General features: G+C 41.8%; 1 protein-coding gene across 1 annotated transcript in view; it reads right to left on the bottom strand.

Annotated features, from left to right (window-relative positions):
* DOCK8 (dedicator of cytokinesis 8) overlaps positions 1-18,738 on the bottom strand; it is a 202,812-nt gene that overhangs the window by 9,550 nt on the left and 174,524 nt on the right. The window contains exons 35-44 of the mRNA XM_063081294.1: positions 17,674-17,808; positions 16,681-16,833; positions 15,392-15,550; positions 13,760-13,860; positions 12,783-12,975; positions 8,239-8,382; positions 6,874-7,005; positions 6,283-6,417; positions 4,846-4,935; positions 1,678-1,914 (exon numbers count right to left, since the gene is read on the bottom strand). Coding sequence (XP_062937364.1) covers positions 1,678-1,914; positions 4,846-4,935; positions 6,283-6,417; positions 6,874-7,005; positions 8,239-8,382; positions 12,783-12,975; positions 13,760-13,860; positions 15,392-15,550; positions 16,681-16,833; positions 17,674-17,808 — 1,479 coding nt within the window. The remainder of the gene's footprint in view (positions 1-1,677; positions 1,915-4,845; positions 4,936-6,282; positions 6,418-6,873; positions 7,006-8,238; positions 8,383-12,782; positions 12,976-13,759; positions 13,861-15,391; positions 15,551-16,680; positions 16,834-17,673; positions 17,809-18,738) is intronic.

Raw genomic sequence — 18,738 nt, 5'->3', positions numbered from 1 at the left:
AGAAGAGAAAACCTGGACAAAAGCACTTACAGAGGCAGATGACACGAAGGCACAGAGAGAAGTCCATGTGCAGGCCAAGGAGAGAGGCCTGGAGCAGATTCTCCCTCACAGACATTGGAAGGAACCAACCTGCCAACACCTCAATCTCAGACTTCCAGCCTCCAGAACCGTGAGACAAATTTCTGTTGTTTAAGCCACCTGTCCGTGGTATTTTGTTATGCAGCCCAGGGAAACGGGGGTTCTCATCTGAGGTTCTTGGGGAACTACAGATGGCTGAGAAGAGCCGGGAGAATGCTTTTTGGCACCATGAGTTTATTTCTGTGCCATGCCTAGAATGTCACAGTGTTCAGAAGTCCAAAATAATAAGAAATACAACAGATGCCGTCTACGCCAACCTCTTCCTGACAGAGTCGCTGGTTCAGTCATTCTTTGCCCCCTGTGAAACCCACTCCTTGATGCGGCTGCCTTGCTCAATACCAGCTGGCAGGGCTATTCTCCTGTTAGCTCAGCCACTGCAGCTCCTGCCTGCTGAGGTTACGTTCACCACGAGTCATCTGTTTGCTCACCAACTTGATTATGCCTGTTATACTTGTTATTTTAATGACCTAATCTAATTAAATAATGCATAAGCTGATGAACTATGGGTGTGGAAAGAAAAAGAGTTGTTTCTGTGAAAACCAAGCTAATGCTTGTGCAAGACATTATGAAAATGAGTTGCTATAAAAATTCCTGTCATATTAGGTGTGCACAAGACACCTGTAAAAGACTGGGGTGGGGGGAGGGGGATCATAAAAATCCAGAAGGCTTCTGCTCTAACATTGCTTAACGAGGATCTTTAAGCTCTCATTCTGCCTGACAGAAAGCAAAATTGAAAATCATGGGCAATGCACTATGGGTATGGTTTATATAGGAAAGAAATGCTGAATTGTGATCAGCCAACCCGTAATCACAAAGAAGTCTGTGGCCCTATATAAATAGGATGGCATAAAAATGTGCATGTATGTGTTTTTAAGAAAAATAAAATGTTTAACAGCATGTTTACTTTTGAATGATTCTGTGATTTAACTTTCTTGATCGGTCCTATTTAAAATGGGTTAAAAGTCTCCTACTGCACATAGAGGTCTTTCCTGACAATGTACAGATAAAGACACTGAAGATAAGTAGCTTGTGCTAAGTCACAGCAGGAAGCTAGAAGTCAGCCTGTCACCTTGTCCACCTTGTATGGTGACCTTCTTACAGGACACCACCAACTCACTGAGGCTGCTTGCTTGTGGTTCTTGTCTTTAATAATTAACAACACAACTATGCCTGAATCACCTGTGAGCTTTCAAATATGTAGAAATTTAATAGAAAAGATTTAAAATTTAAATAAATACATTTTATGTAAGTTTATAATTAAAATATAAATATATATTAAATACTATAATTATATATGTAAACATACTTATACTAAAGATATACCTTTAACATATTAAACATTTAGTATAAAACAGCGCTGTAAAATATGTCACAGCCTGAATGGGATTCCCTGGCACCACGAGAGCGAGAAGATCACCACATGATATTTCAAGTGTGTCCCTCTCTGTTTCCATGAGGGGGTGCTCAGGTGTGTGTCCTCCTGGGAGGTCACCTGGCCCACTCACCCAGTGGTGGCCGCTCCCTCCCGGTTGCTGTTACCTCCTCCTTCTGGATGACGCTGATCCTGGTCTTGATGTAGGGGAAGGCGTGCATGGTGGTCAGCACCGTGTTCCTCCGGTACTGCTCGTGTAGCTCGCCCCGCGGCCGCCCCTCCAGCGTGAAGGGCGTGGTGTACATGAACCTCCGAAGGTTGAAATTCTTCTCAAAGTGGGTTACCCTGTCTTTCATCTCATACTCATCAAAGTAGGGCTCCACAAAAGTGATCTGTATGTAGACCTGGGGAGGGGGGGAGGAGAAGATGAGCCGTCCTGCAAAGGATGATCATGGATTTGCAATCAGCCACCGCTCCTCTCCACCCCAGCCCGAGAAAGGACTGTGAGGAGAGAAAGGAAAATGCGCCTGTGGGAAGAGTCAGGTCCGCCCCTCCTAGCAGAGGAACTCATTCCACGGAACCCGTAGCAGGAGAGTTTGCAAACTGCTACTCGAGGGACAAACTCTCTTTTCAGAGTGACCCTGACCACTACAGTCTTATTAGAAAGTGTGACTGGCTAACAGAAATGAACACTACTGAGTGCTGACACAGACGGAGCTGGAACTTTCACCCGTAGGTAGTGGGAATGCAAACATACAGCCACTTCATGAAACAGGTTGGCAGTTTCTTATACAGTAAAATTACACTGACCATGCCACCCAGCAGTCCTACTGGGAAATGAAAACTTGTGTTCACACAAAAACCTATACACGATTGTCTACAATTGTCATAGTAGACAAAAACTAGAAACAACCCAAATGTCCCTCAAGTGGGGAAATGGATAAACAACTGGTGGTACATCCACACAATGGAACACTATTCAGCAATAAAAAGGAATGAACTACTACAACACAGATGAATATCAATGGATTATGCTAAGTCAAAGAAGCCAGACTCAGAAAGTGATTCCACTTATTTACTGTATGATTCCATTTATACACATTCTGGAAAAGCCAAACTTACAGAATACAGATCAGTGACTGTCAGGGGTTGAAAGCAGAGAATGACTACAAAGGGCATGGGGAAATATTTTGTGGTAATGGAACTATTCTATATCTTGATTGTGGTGGTGGTTACATGTGTTTGTCAAAACTCACAGAACTAAATGCCAAAAGAGTGAATTTTACTGAAATGCCTCATTTAAACACACACACACACACACACACACACACACACACACACACACACACACACAGTGAAGTGTACTTATTAAGGAAGAAGGCCTCTTTAAGAATGAAAAATGAAAGGCCACTTTAAGAATGAAAGTGTAACAATGAGCACAGATGCTGGGATGCCCACCCACTGAAGTGGATGGGTGGGGTCACTGACCTCAGATCTTAAATCACTATTTAGTATAATGAAATCTGGTGTAATTCTGGGTTAAGACTCTCATTCCAAGTTCTCATAACCTACCCTGGGAATTTTAAAATAGGGGAAAAGGGCACCCTGTGTCAGGGAGGTCACTGGTGGTTCTATATAACTCGTGCTGGGCACAGGTGACTGTGGTCACACAGCCAGTGCTGTCTTCCAAGGACCCTAAGCATTTCTGTTGAAGCTTAGTTCAACTCTTACCAGTTATTGCTTTCAAGCCTAGGCTAAGGAATGTGTCTTAAGCGAGCAAGTGTTCTGAGATGTGTAGGAAAACAAACTCTTAACTTTGGCCAGTTCCTCCCTCCTTGCATCATCTTCATGATATCCTGGAAGACAGAACTGAGGCAAGAGTTTGGACCTTTCATTTTACAGGCCTGCCAGATGGTAACTCGTCCTCTGTCCCCTAGCCCTTAATAATACCTTCCGCTTGCATTATTTCCAGCAGCTTAGAAAGCTCATTCACGAGCATATCTGCCTATAAGGTAGGCTGAGCAGGCAGGTATCACCCTGTGGTATAATAAAGAATATGTCTGGTCTTTGTCCCCATTTCCTGGCACAGAGATTCAAAAACCCTTGGAATTTCCTGAGTGATAGGAGTGTCTCTGTTATGCCAATGAGATGATTCAAAGTGAGTCCCTAGAAAGTTTCAGGATGGGAGGTGTGATTAGAAGGTTGGACCTTTGGGCCAGCTTGATCTCCAGAGAGGGGAGGAGGCTGGAAATTGTGATCAATCATGTGGCCACTGATTTAATTAATCATGCCTACGTAATGAAACCCCAATAAAAACTCTGGACACAGTTTCCTGGTTGGTGAACACACTGATGTGCCGGGTGGGGGGTGACGTTGCCTGGATTCCACAAGGAAAGGGCATAGAAACTATGCCTCTTCCTAGACCTTGCTCCGTGTATACCCTTTATTATAAAACTGTAATCATAAGTGCAGTACTTTTTAAACTCTGTGAGTCATTCTAGTGAACTATCTAACCTGGATGTTGTGCGAACTCCCAAATTTGCAGCCGGCTGGTCAGATGGGGGTGGCCCCGGGGGGCCCCCCCGAAGGCGGGCGTCTAAAGTAAGGGCAGTCTTGTGGAGGGCTGAGCCTTTAACTTGTGGAGTCTGATGCTAACTCCAGGTGGTTTTTATCAGAATTGTACCGCAGTACTCCCAGTTGGGGGTGAAACGAAAAACACCCTCATGTGAAAGCGAGAAACTGAAGCCCAAGCCTTTTTAATCATTTCTTCAACAACACAGTGATCGTGTACTTGGCTGGAAGGAATACCTGCAGCCTAGGAAGGGTGCCATTAAACGCTGTCAGTCAGGAGGTTGCATCTTTTTAACATGTCTTAAATTGAGAGTTTAAAGGTTTTGTAGAAAGCAGTAAAGAAGTGATTAAGAGTATGGGTGTAGGGATGACAGACCCCAAGTTTGAGGACTGGCTCTGCCACTCGCATGATCTTGGAAAGTTGCTTAACCTTTCTATGCCTCAGTTTTCTCATCTGTAAAACAGAAGCAACAAAACCTACTTCAAAGGGCTATTGGATGATGAGATGAAATGATGCATGAAAAGTACCTAACAGTGCCAGGCACACAGATGGTGCCTAATTAATTATAGCTCCGATTACGATTCCTGTCTTTGAGTGTGGTTTCTTTAAGATCTAACCAATTACTAGTTGAACACTAGACAAAAATGTTTGGCTGCATTTAAATGACATGGAGAGTCCAGGCAGAGGAGATCATTTTGTGTTCTCAGGGTAGAATAAGGGAATTCAGAACCTGATGGTTATTTTTGGCAATTTTTTCTCATACCTTATTAGGATCCAACTTGGTTTTGTCCACAGGAGTGGAGTCTTTTATCACTTCCACAAATTCTGCACCAAAACACTGACCATAAAATCCCTAGGTTAGAAGAATGAAGAGTTTATAAAGGTTATTTGAACATAATGCAAGTACTTATCTTCTCAGATGTGAAGTATGTTTGGAACAGTGCAAGGTAGAATTTGCTCATTGATTAACGAGAGTCCCTCTGAGCTAATGAGGAATGTTCAGCATTTCCTGAGATAAAAATAAAAATACAAGGAAGTCTAGCACTGTCAACTGATCTATGCTGCCTTGTAACATGTATGCTTGGCCTCCAATGCATCCAGCATCATCATATTTCCTGAGGCATCTTCAGGGGTATCACACTATTTACTTTCACCTTTTGTACCCAGGGAACTTGGAGGTCACCAGGCTTCCCATAATGTGGCAAACCATAGTGCACAAGAAGACAAAATATCTACCTCTAATTCCAAGTGGGAAGAAAATATTAGGGAACCAAGTGCCCCGGGGTCAACTGCTGGTCCTCATTTTCATAGGCTGAACAACTTTGGGCAAGTCACCCAACTACTCTGTGGGTCATGGGTTCTTTGAGTTGAGTAAGGGTAAAAGCCCCTTGTCTTATTCGGCATGGATGGATAGTGTAAGGAGAAACTAGGCAACAAAAGTGTTTTAAGGTTTACAGTCGTAAGACAACATAAATTTGAATCGATAGTGAGAATGCATAGGAGTGAATCTTCGGTTCATGGCTGTCAGCAGCCTGATGGGTTTTGTCTTGGGGACACCCTTGCCTTTCTGAGACCCTTGCCTTTCTTCCTGGATTCTTAGTGCTTTCAATGTCTGTTTTCTTTTTTCTGACTTTACGCTGTTTCTCTTTTTCTCCATTCTTTCAGCTTTTCCTCCAAGAACAAGTTGCTTTTTTCTGTTTTATTATGAACCAAATGTAAATGGCAGGTTGGAGTCTGGGCTAGCCACAGCCCACGGGATAGCTGCTGTCCAGTGTCTCTGGATCCGAATGGAATGTGCTGTCTTGTGACACCAAATAGATGGCCAAACCATTTTCTAGGGCTGATTCAGTAATTTGGCCAGATTACTTCAAAGTCAAAATGATACTCTTAAAGCTGATAAAACCCAATTATTCTGTATCTGGTGGAATACATTACTCACATTTGAAAAGAGTTATAAATATTCACCATATAAATTTATAAACCTTGAAAAGCATACATAGATCTTGGGGGAAAATTATCCAAATTTTGTTTTCTTCATATCTCACCTAATACCTTCATATTAGAAATGCAAAGTGGAGATGTTTATGTAGAGATCAATGAAGAATCCATGACTCATTTTTTTGTTTGTTTTTGTAATGACCCACTCTAACTTGTTTTTGTAAAGTATACAATGTCAAGCACACAGAACCACTTTTCTTACCTCTAGTCTATGCGAGATCTCGGGAAGTTTGGTAATTGCAGGCTCTTTGTAAACAAATTCCTGCTCATCCAAATCCCCAAATTTGGATCCATAGAAACCAACTCGGAAGTAGGTTCCAAACATTCTCTTATGATCCTGTAAACAAAATAAGAAATCTCTCCTTAGTTATATAATTCCTGAGGATCCATTAGGTTGCAAAGGGCAGGAGTCTTTTATTATGCTACAAAGCATTTTTATACAGCTGATGTAAACAGAAACCACTCCCTTAAAAAAAAAAAAGTAATGCTTATGGCATAAACTTTGGAAATAATATCAAAAGAAATCCCATGAAAGATTTATGGGCCTTTTAAAAAGTGCATTTAGAAGATTCTCACATTTTTTGGTTATGAAGTAATTCAAGCTGCCTTCTTTCACACCCTAAATGCTGGTCCCCTGTCTATTCCCAGCCCTTTTCTGTTGGGTAGATGAGAGCTACAGTAGTGATGTGCTCAAGGTGAATCACTCCTTAGAAAGGAAGGAGGGCTAAGCATTTCTGGGACAGGGACTCCTGCCACCAGGTAACAGGACCTGTGAGCCACAATCCCCAGCTACCTTGTTAATGATGCTGTCAAAGGCCTTCTGCAGCTTGTCGTGAGTGGAGGTCAGCTTCCGGAAGTCTCGATGCGCTTCCAGGATGGGGATGACCAGCTTGTAAACCTCGTTAACTGTCTCATACAATCCTCCCTTGGAAAGAGGAGAAGAAAATCAGAGAGAATTTAATCTAATGGAAACTTACGAAGAGCAACCAGAGTTCATTATCCAAACAATGTGCAGGAGAATGGATTTATTGTCGCACACGGTATTTTACAGAGCGGGAGCGGTGTCTGAACATCTTTGGGGTGGTTTGTAGCACCCAAACTGAACCAGACACATGCTAAATGGTCCTGTAAGTAGGAGGAAGGGGTTTTGGTAGAGAAGAAACAGGAGGTGAGAATGGCAGCAGGAGCTAAGAGCAATTCAGGAAGGCAGCTTTAGTGCATGTAAATTTCATCAGGGGTCCTCCTGTAGCCAGATGCTCAGTGTATGCCTCAGAGGAGTTAGGATTCTAATGAACTAATTTTTTTGAATTTCATGAAAAACAAGAGTATACTGAGCATTTTCTAAATTCTGAAAGGAAAAGCAGGAAAAAATGAGAGAAGATAGCTAAAACAATAGTTAAAGTACATATAAGTTAGAGGGAGAAAACTTAGAAATGAAAAGTAGGAAATAAAGAAGAGTGTAAGAATGAAAACAAAATTGAATCAACTAAATACAGTGAAGTATTAACTATTTACTTGGCTTAAAATCTGGGGGAGGAGGGAGATTATTAAAATGAAAATGGATGAGAGACTCCCCCTTGCCCTGAATCTCAATGACTTGATGTATAATTTTTTTCTCTTGTTAGGAGCGTTTGGATCCAGGGTAGATCCACTCCCTGTGATTTGTTCCCAGGTTTCTCGGAGCTAGTCCTCAGCTGCCGTGATCCTGGAGACATCCCAGTCCTTAGGCGGGAACACACTGTCTCTTTATTCCTTCCTTCTCCTCCAGGGGCTCCTCCCCAATGCTTTCTCCATGACAGGAGAAATGAGGGAGGCAGAACATGCCTCCTCATCTGTTGTGTAACCCTGGGCAAGGCACTTCACCTCTCTGTGGCTTACTTTCCACCCCTATTAAATAGAAATAATGCTGGGAAGCCTCTGCCCAGCCAAGGAGCATGCAGTGAAAAGCAGAAGACTGCAGGATGGAAGCCTTCCTCACCTCCCTTGGGGGCTGATGCAACTCGCTCCCATCCAAGTCCTCCCCAGGCCCATCCCCGCCCTGCATGCCCCGGTGTGTGGTGCTGGAGTGGGGCTGGCCGGGCAGTGGGACTGGGTGTGGCCAGCACCCTGCAACCGGCCCGAAGGCGTGGGGCCAGGCCCTGGGCCGGCCGGCACTGACCGTGCAGAAGAGCTCGGCCGCCTGCTCCAGCAGGCCCACCAGCCCGCTCTCCGTGAAGTACCGGCCCGAGCACACCCCGTCTTCGTCAGGAGACAGGGTGTCGTCAGAGACCGCAGACTCCTCCAGCACGTTGGAAGAAATATTCTGCAAGAGATCACAGTGTAAGCCTGAGAACAGGGAACCAGACTCATAAGAGGAACCCAAAACACAGGGAGGAGGAAGCCGACCCTCAGATCCTTCCCAGGGCTGTGATGACACCAGGTCTAGAATTCCACTCAAGAGGGCTTCGGGCTGCCACTCATTTGGAAAGGACACACTGAGCAACTGGTCGTCAAACCTCATTATTTTCTTTTTAACCATTAGAAGATTTTATGTGAGGGGCACTTACTTCAATGAGACAACAGTTGAGTTACTTTATGAAACAACCCTGAGGGACATACAGTGGGGTCTTGGTTTTTGAAAGGCAAAGGACAATTAACAGTGAACTAGACTCCTTGTGTCACCAGCTGAGTGAACACCTGACTTTTGAGGGTGTTCTTCTGAAGTACCTTGCTACTACTGACTTGACTTTCAGATGAATAGCCATAGTATATGACAACAGCAAATGAGAATGTCTTCTTTATGGAAGTTTTTATGGCAATGCAGCAGTTACTGTTTTCTCCCCCATTTTGTTTCTACACATTTTCCCTTCACATAACTTACAGAGTTTAGAGCTTCTAGAAGAGAAGGCCATGACCAGGGATAGGGTGACCCAAGTGAGAAACCTGGGGCACAAGACTGAAGGAGTCACTCACTCTCAGGGCCATGTGTGTGCTAATCCTGTACTAGCTTGACCCTGAGAGTGAGGCCTCCTTACATTCTGCACCTTGTACACCTCCCCCGCCTCACTCTTGCACTGGCCCTGGCAGTGACTCTCACACTCTTGACTGGTCGAGAGTCATTTTCTTCTTGATTCACAGCCATGGAATAAATGCACATGGAGCAAAGAAGAAATGGGAAATCTTCCTGGCTTAGGGATTGCAAACAGGTAGCACACACGCCACTGCTTCCTACTGCTGTGCTCATGGCAGGCATAACTAATCAATGTAGTACTTTTTCCTTCAGAGCTTGAATGTAGTCTCAAAATTCTTCTGAGCGTAGTGCTCCAGGTAGCCACTACCAATTCATCAGAGCTGGCTTATAAAAGCTGTCTGCCTTCTGGCCTGGCTAGCAAGATCCAGTGAATCAGCCTCAGCAGTCAATGAGGAAATAGTTATCAAAGCCCTATCCCTTCACAACCATTACTGTAATGTAGTTTTAGGAATATATGAGAAGGGTCTTAGAGTTTTTTGTGGTCAATCTTTCCTCTAAACCTGGCCTCTCTATTATGACATTTCTGAATTGGAGATAACAGAAGGTCCAAGAGATTCGGATAAAAGAATCTAGTAACTGAGAAAACTAATACTATTAGAATTGTATGCAATTTTCCACATGTATAGAAACAGATTTGAAGCTATGTAGCCTTATTAGCTGCAGTCAGAGGAAAAAGATTCTGGGCAGACATTGCTGGCTTCAGAACTAGGGAGGTAAATGTAACAGCAGTATCTGAGAATGTGTCCATCTCTACATTTGTGAAATAAATCTTGCACTCTGGGGCATAGAATTTCAGTGATCTCAGTTACTTGGAATTCAGTGACCTCAAAGTTATTTTCCTTGCACAAATTTATCTCTAGTTCATAAGTCTTTTCCAAAGCCTCAATTTTATTGAGGCAGAACAAGGTTGAAAACTAAAGCACAGAGCATTTAAGAAATCAACAGTGGGCATCTGTTGTTAATGCTGCCCAGAATTCCTTCATCTTTCTATAAAGTTGGCATCCTGATTTTGGGGGGAGGGGGGACCATCCATAACTCCAGGTGTGGGGTCGTGATTCTGGCTCAGAGCATTTCATTTCTCTGGCCATTATGATTGGTTCAGGGGTGAGTACTGACACAGTCAGAACTAATAAGATGCACTGAGACTTTCTCTGCAACTACAAGCAATGGGGCATCTCTCTTCTCTACTGGACTTGAACTCGGAGAGGTAAGCCTAAATCTTACTCCATCAGTGTGGGAAGCCTGCAAAAAATGAAGCTGACAACAAAAGGCAGAGACAGGAAACGGTGATGACACTGAGGTCTGATGACACTGTTTGGACCCCTAGGTCCAGTTTGGCGGGTGCTACTCCAGCCTTACCTCCCTCACTCAGACTGATCAATTCTACTCTTTACTTTGGGTCTCTGGGTTGGGTGTTCTGTCACTTGCAAGCATGTACAGGGGTACTTCAAAAAGTTTGTGGAAAAATAGAATTAAAGATAATATGGATCTTTCCATGAACTTTTTGAAGTACCCTGGTATCTCCAAACTGATTTGGCATGTCTCGTGTGAGAGAAATGAGAATTCACTCATAAGCAGCAACATCATTTGGCTTCCCTTCTGTAGATGAGAACACCTGACTCCTCCTGTTCTGTGCATCGTGAAGGCCTCACACTTCTCGGTTTCTTCTGCCTCCCTTTTTACCTTCTTCACCCCTTCTACAGAACCCCAGGCTGGGCCACAGTATAAACGCTCAGGGCGTCTTGTGCCTCTTTATAGCAGCACTGATAGGAATTGTAATTGAATAAAGAATTGAATCATGAGTTAAATGATGTCTCTCTGGCTGAATATAAAGTTCATGAGGACAGAATAAATGCTCAATAAGTATTCTCTAAAAGAAGGAGTGGATGGATAAAAGTATATGAAAAGATAGAGCTGTGTGCCCCCATGTAGGGATAACGTGGAGTTTTTCTGTTGGTTCTAGAATAACTATTCTATCTCTTCTTAATGTGTTTCCTTATAAGAAAATCAACTGAATTCTAGGTAAAATTAGGATAGTAAGGCTTACTAAACATAAAAGTCAGTAACAAAATGCAATTAGTATTTAAATGTTAAATATTAAATAGAATACAGTAGCTGTGAGAAAGGCATACAAGGATTACAAGAAATAGTTTAGTAAATAAAACAAGAAAAGAAGATGTTACAACGCAACGTTAAGTGATAAACCTAAAGATTTTCTGGGAATTAAAAGAGTAGTACTATAGTATTTACCCTTGATAATATCGAATGGCAGAAATAAATTTGATGAAAGAAGCAGATACATCTAAAATAATTTTTATAACTTTCTTGTTAACTTTTACACGACAAAATCAGGTGTAATATTTTTATGCTTTTGGATAAGAGTTTAATTATTTGCTTTTATAACAAACATCTCTGAACTGAGAATAAAATTAATTTTCCAAGAAGGAGATCATAGAATAAATATTTTTGGTTTTGAGGACCACATAAAAGAAGGAGCTAACAATATGAGACAGTTCCCCGTTCAGCAGATGAACAGTGTTCCAGGAAACCAGAAGCTCCCAGCTGCGCTAGCGGTAGTTTCAGTGACTTATTCTCTAAGCCTGGGAAAGCTACTTTGAATTGTCTTTTCTTTCTGGTTCACACAGCATCACAAAACTGTGTGGAAGACTAATAATGAGAACAAAGCCTTTCATGACATCAGTCATGTAAATTCAAACAAGAATCATACAGACATTTGTAAATGATTGTGTGAGTCTGACTTGAAAAGAGCTCTGTTACTGTAGCTATATTGCTTATGGCTTCAGGGATGATCATCTCTACAGATTATGTCTCTTGAAAAAAAAAGTACTCATAACACAGTTCTGCTTTTTTTCTCTAAAGGCTGTATTAAACTATTCAGTGAGAGCAGTCCAAGTGGCCTCTGAGCATCCCAGTCTGAGCCAACTTGTAGGTCTGGCAGACAATCTCCCTTCACCAACTATGGGTAATTTTCAGCTTATCCTAAGAAAGTATTGATTCAGCCTTTTGTTTCCCTTCCCAGGCCAATTTGATTCTTTCTTGATTTTGGATCAGGAGTGGGACCCTACAGAGTCAGGGAGTGGAATCAAAGGAATGGGCTATGAGTGAAATCATTTCTCCAATGTTCAGAAGTACTTTCATGGTTGTTGGTATATGGTGCCAACTAGAAGTCTTTGAGAAAGAGTCTAAATGACCTTAGATAAATTTCTCTCTCAGTTCCTTCATCTGTGAGTTGGGAGTAACTCTCCACCTGCCTCAAATGAAAAGCAGGCATATGAAAGTCTTTGACAATGTCTACTAAAGTGGCTATCAACTCTAGGTACCATTATTGCAAACAATAATTAAAAAGAAAAAAAAAAAAAGAAAGAAAAACCCAAGATGGTAGAGCAATTAGAGAAGGAAGTACAATACATTAGCACAGGGTTTTCAGCCTTGGCACTACTGACAACTGGGGTTAGATAATTCTCAGTGGAGGGAGCTTTCCTGTGCATTGTAGAATGTTTAGCAGTATCCCTGGCTTCTGCTTATTAGATGCCAGGAGCACCCACCCTCCCACTGCCAGTGGTAACAACCCAAAACGTCTCCAGACCTTGCTACATGCCCCCTGGAGTGGGGGACAAAATGCCCTTGGTTGAGAACCACTGCGCTAAAGGAAATGTTGAACTTGCCCCCACCTGAAAGCTGACGCTGCCCACTGGCAGGTAGCTGTGGTCCTCCAGCATGCTCAGATACTCGGCCACTAATGCGGCTGCATGCACCAGGCACATGGCGGCCTCTGTGTAGCACTTCCTCTTGGTGTGTTTCTCCGCCATGTTCTGGAGCCAGGTCAGGCGCAGATCAGGAGATGTCTGGTAACTCTTGGCAATTCTGAAGACAGATGGAGAAATAGTTTCAAGGACAACTGGTTAATACCACTTCTACTGTTTGTGGCCAGATTTTTCCCCCCAAGAGTTCCCACTCCCCAGCCCCTAAGATTTTTGCTTACATTTTCAGAAAATGAGAGAAAAGGCAAATATTTATTAGTCCAAACGTTTTCATTCCATGTCTAGGGTGTGCTGGACCCCAAGAAATAGCACTTAGTAAAAGCTCTATGGGAAAAAAAGACTTCATAAAATGATGTCCATTTTAATGGATCTCAAGCAATTTTCTTCCTTTTTTTTTCTTTCTCTCAAAACAACAACAGAAGACAAAAATACTACCCTTCTTATTATGTGGCATCAGGACAATTTTGTCTCTGTAAGTAAGTTCTCCTGAATGAGGATTGAAAGGCAAAGTTTTAAACTACCAAGTAAAATATGATTTCTAAAGTAAACCCATACATGTGTGTCTGGATATAATTGGAACAAAATCATATAGGAAATAATTCATATAGCAGGTGGTAATTCTTATCTCTTATTCTATAGTAAGTAGAAGATAGTGTTATAAAATAAATACCTCATTTTAAATTAGGAAGATCTTTCTGAAAACTTCTATATGAATCAACCCACCCTGAATGTTTATTTTTTTATATACATTTTTGGATGTCATCCTAAACAGCATACCCATGTGACCTGTGATAATTACATTTCATAAAATTACATAGTAAGAACTCCATAGTGACAAATCGTAGACCCCCGAGTGATATGCTTTCGATTTTGTCAGAGAAGCTTACCTGTACATGAGATCCATAAGCATCTCAGGATCTTCCTGAAATTCCCTCATTTTCACCGTGTCATATAAGATGCTATTCAGATTGCGGAGAAGTTCTTCCACCTGCAAAAAGTGTAAGCCCCCAAAGAATCTTGGCTTTGTAGTCCATGATAATGAGTTAGGATTACATTGAAAGTGCAAAGGGAAACCATGGGAAGACTTTACTCAGAGAGAAGCAGAGATCAGAAAAAGAGAAGAGTCTAAACTGAATTCTCTGTGGCTTTCATCTTTGCAAATCCAGGTGCTTCTGAGGTCCAGATGTGGGTTGGCACCTAAGATCCGTGAATTTTCCCTGAATCCTTGTACCATATCCTTCTCCAACACCTTTCTGTTCAAATTAATTTGAACTACTTTCAATAGAAAGTTTTTAGAGCTTTGCAACCTGAAAATTTCTAAACTGTACTCTGGAATATCAGGGCTTTTTATACCAAGTAAGAGGCAGCTTAGGACCTCAGCTTGGGTTCCATGTCTCAGAAACTTCCCGGATCTTCCCAGCCTTCAATGTTTTCTGAACATTTTGGAACCAATTTTGCTTCATCACAAAAGCTTGCAAAATTGCTGCCTGGGGATCCTGCAGCACAGAAATGATGAGAGATTATGGCTTGATCTATAGACCCTGGCAGATGGCCACAGGATGTTGTCCTATCCCCTTTCCCCTCTATCAGCTTGTCAGGTCTCCTAAAATTCCTACCACTAGATTCATTTCATTGGATGAAGGCCTCTATCAAACTGCCCATATTTTGCTTGGTCTTCCCGGTGAATATCTCTGCATAAATGATGAGATTAATTCTGTGGAGCATAGTCAAGAGGAAATGAGAGAGGTAGGATTTGATGCAGAGGAGAGACAGGAAAAAGGTTCTGAAAATGCAGATGTAACATTGCTGGAGAGGGCAGGAGAGACTGCAGGCTAAGGGAAGAAAGACAAAATTCATTCATTCATTCATTCATTCTCACTTAACAGAGAACCTACTATAGAGTAGCCTAGGAGCTGGAATTAAAAGAAAATGAGACATGCTAGAGTTCCGTGGGCATTTTAATGGAGATGGAAGAGATTATTGTCCTTACAAGTTTCCTTAGGACTATCTCGTTTACAAGCTGTCTCTAACGTGGCCCTTTCTTACCTTCCAGTACTCTCCACCAGTCAAGCTGGTCCCTTTACCACCCTCTTAGACGAAACTCATTCTTACCACTACTCGTCATTTCCTCCTTTTTCCCTGTGCCTAGGTGAATCTTACTCCAGCCTTTTAATCTTATCACCCCCTCTCTAAGCCTTTCCTGGCTACTAGCTTGTTTATTAATCATCCCCTCCCTTTCTCTAACTTCATGTAGCATTTAGTTTCATACCACACACTGGGCCCTTAAGTATTAATTGTCTTTTATTGCATCCTAATTGTTTCGAGACTGAGCTCTCCAAATAGACTGTTGGCATCTTGGAGCTGAGACAGTGGTGGATGTATGTTTTTTGTACCTCTCAGAGCACTGAGAACATATGCATATTCGACAGGCAATAAATACTTGTAAATTATATATATATAAAGTTTTAATTGGCTGATCCCAAGCCGATGCATGAGACAAGGTATGATGTTCAGTCTACCTGAGTGGGAAAAGGAGTTGACTGCATGGCCGTGTCCTCTTCTGAATAGGCCAAAATCGTCCTCAAGGATCTTCTCAGATACTCCTCATTAAAGTCTGGTGCTTTGCCCACCAAAGATGCCAGAGACATGGTTACTTGCATCTTTACTCTTGCAAAGTTCTGCATCAGAAAAAAGAAAGAAAGAAAAAAAAAAAAAAGATGGAACAAATAAGAGGCACTCAGCTAGTGAACAACTGAAGGCAGTAGGGTCAGACATGAACAGCTCCCCAATGTTTCTTTTACCCCAGTCTTAATCATTTCCTTTTCTCTCAATGAAATGTGAGCTAGACTTTGCACAAGATTCACATTATTGTTTAAATGGTTTAAATGGATGTTGCTCTCACATAAATCTGTCAGGCTCCCTTTAAATTTTCATTGAGATAAAAAATTGGTTTTTTTTTTTTTTCATTGAGTATTGGGCTGCCTCCATAGTGCAATGCCGGAAGATTCCTATAAAGTTGGGCCACAGGACATATCCTTTTGTGCCAAATTGTCTTCTTGAGACTTTATGTAAACTGCAAAGAGGAATGGCCTGGATTTCTGAGATTTTGGATTCTGGGTAAGCAGCAACTTCTCGTTCTCTGTTCCTTCCAATCCCATGGAAGAATATGGCTATCCCAAGGGCCCCTGAGGAATGTTCTAAAGGCTTATAAATAGTTATCCCTAATATATTCTAAGGACTCTATCTTTCTTCCATGGGCCAATTTATCTTTTAATATCACCTGAGCATGCTCATTAACATGACTACAAATGAAAATTCCAAAAGAACTTACCAAAATCTAGACAAACTAAACCAAAGGTTTAGTGTTCTACAGTAATGCTGAACTCCAAAGGCTTCCAAGCTTCAATTAAAACTCAGGTCTAGATGATACTAATCATTTAAAATTCTCTTCAACAGGTCATTCTGGTACCAGCCAGTAAGAATTTAGGAACAGAACATACTCTTCTGAATTCTTAACCTGACCAGTTTATTTTTTTCCCACTAATGATTACTTTTAATCTACATATATTCTTCCAATTCTTATTGAAACATACTGATGGAAACCACTGCATTAATTAATCTTGATATTAACTTTTAGATGCAAATTCAAATGAAGGCTGCTACCATCTACCTGCTCAATCGTTCCTTTCTCACAGGAGAGAAGTAAATTGCAATACTACAAACTTTCCCTTATGTGTTTCTCCCAACCAACGCTTTGCATTGACTTTCACTACCGATTCTGGGTCACCCCACCGGTCTGGGCTCTTACACTGGTGGCGCCAAAACTGAACCTCATGAGGAGGTAGAGGGTGGCACAGGCTTGGCTCCGGGTGATGTCTATGCTGCTGCTGCAATGGTGCAGCACTCGCTGACACAGGTCTGCGCATTGTTCCACCTCCTCCTCGAACAGCAAGTCTCCGAACTAGGAGAGACACAGGGGCCATCAGACATCACTTGGCACTTTGATACACTTTCTGGGCTGGATGCTATTGAAATATTCAAATGCCTGCTTGGACAAGCAAAAAGCCTGGAAGAGTTAATACACTGCTCCATAAAGATAATGAGCTGCATGAGTCAGAATATAGATTTAAGCAATGGAGTTGACTTAAGATTTAATTACGAACTGTACAACTAAGCTCAGGGCTGCATTATTAAGTGCATTGTTAGCCAGGTTACATTCACTGGCACAACTATGAAAGAATTAAACTGAGTTTCCTGGGTGACTAAGAAAGAAAAAATAGTCCTAATATGGGAGAACAGAAGAATTCTACTTCTTAAATTTAAAAGATGCCAGATAGAAGGCACCAACTGAGATCTTCAATAAGGAGAAAAAATAATCTGCATAGGCCATTTTCATTTTACCCAAGGATAATCAACATTCTTTAGACTATGAGAAATTCACTTCTAAACCTTCTTGCATTTTATGACATGACATTTTGTAAGACTTACTAGTTGGAGTCAGGTAATAGATTTTAATTTCACTCATATGAGGATTTAAAGAAAAAGGGTGAAATTTCAAAGTTGCTCAGTTGACTTTTGCTCTCATGCCATAGTGGCTATGAGTGGCTATTTCACATGTCTACGGTTAGGCGCACATTTCAAGAATCAGTGCATCTTCTTTTTTCCTAGGAAGACTTAAAACCTTTGCTGTTATGCCACTTAAGACACCCCGTGGGTTTTGGTCCACCTAAAGGGAGAATGTGAAGACAGATGAGAATCTTACTCTTAATTGAGAGTAAGAAAACAAGCATCCCACATTTACCTTGGCAATGAGAGCCCGGAGTGTGGCGAAGCAGTGAGTCAGGTAGGTGGTACTCTGGTCACAGCTCAGAGAATTCACCAACACCCTCAGAACACCTCCCAGCAGGCTGTCTTTACAGTCCAGAGCCGAGCTCGCCTGGGGAAATGGAAGAACAGCATCACTGAATTCCTGCACTGTTTCAGTGGATTGAGGGGTGAAGACACAAGAGACATTCTGACGATTAGCACAGTGATGCTGATGTTTCGTCTCTCTGTGTGGAAGGTCTTAAGGGTTCGTGAGCTGCCATGCTTGCACATATCATCCACTAACCATGAGAGCTGAAGATGTATTCCCAAATGACTTTACTTCAGTAGTCCCAGTTGATCTGGGATATATGCCTAATTCTGGCTCCTAAACAAAATTATAAGGCCCACCTCCCCTCATCCTGGGCCATAGCTTTTGGAATAGTCTTTCTTTGTATACAAAGCATCGTTTTCTTTGTGGGCTTCAAAACACAATTGTGGGCTTCCCGGTAGCAATGCTACTAAATAGAAAGTTATTTATCCGCCACAGCAGGCCTAACACCACCAAAGATAATAAGTAAGTTTCAAACTGAAAATTGCAAATACTTTTTGAGGACGGGTGTTAGGTATATAACACTCAAAGTCATGCTGTATGAAGATATAACCAATGTGATGCCCAGCATTTAAGTTATCAGGGATATTAAAGTCATCAAAGATGCCACACACTTTTTGTCTTTATTTTTGTACAATAATTACTTTGATTTTAGACAACTTAAAAGTCAGATAACTTGTATTTCAAAAGTATTTCTTCTAGCCCTAAAAAGCAATACTGTACTTACTCTAATAAATGACTTCCCAAAGGAAACATGCAAGGACTCATTTTTCAGGGCAACTAAAAGCTAATTATTACCTAGACTATTTGGGAATCTCCGGAAATATCACCTAGAAGATGAAATTAGTATGGTGCAAAGTTCACAGCAACACTATACTTTTCTACATCAGGGATGACAAATTTATAGCACAAATGACTTTCCTTCACCAATGTGAATCCAAAGCAGGCCAT

This window comes from Cynocephalus volans, chromosome 16 (assembly GCF_027409185.1).
Source record: "Cynocephalus volans isolate mCynVol1 chromosome 16, mCynVol1.pri, whole genome shotgun sequence".
NCBI classification, from domain to species: Eukaryota; Metazoa; Chordata; class Mammalia; order Dermoptera; family Cynocephalidae; genus Cynocephalus; species Cynocephalus volans.
This window is presented reverse-complemented; position numbering and strand designations above follow the sequence as displayed.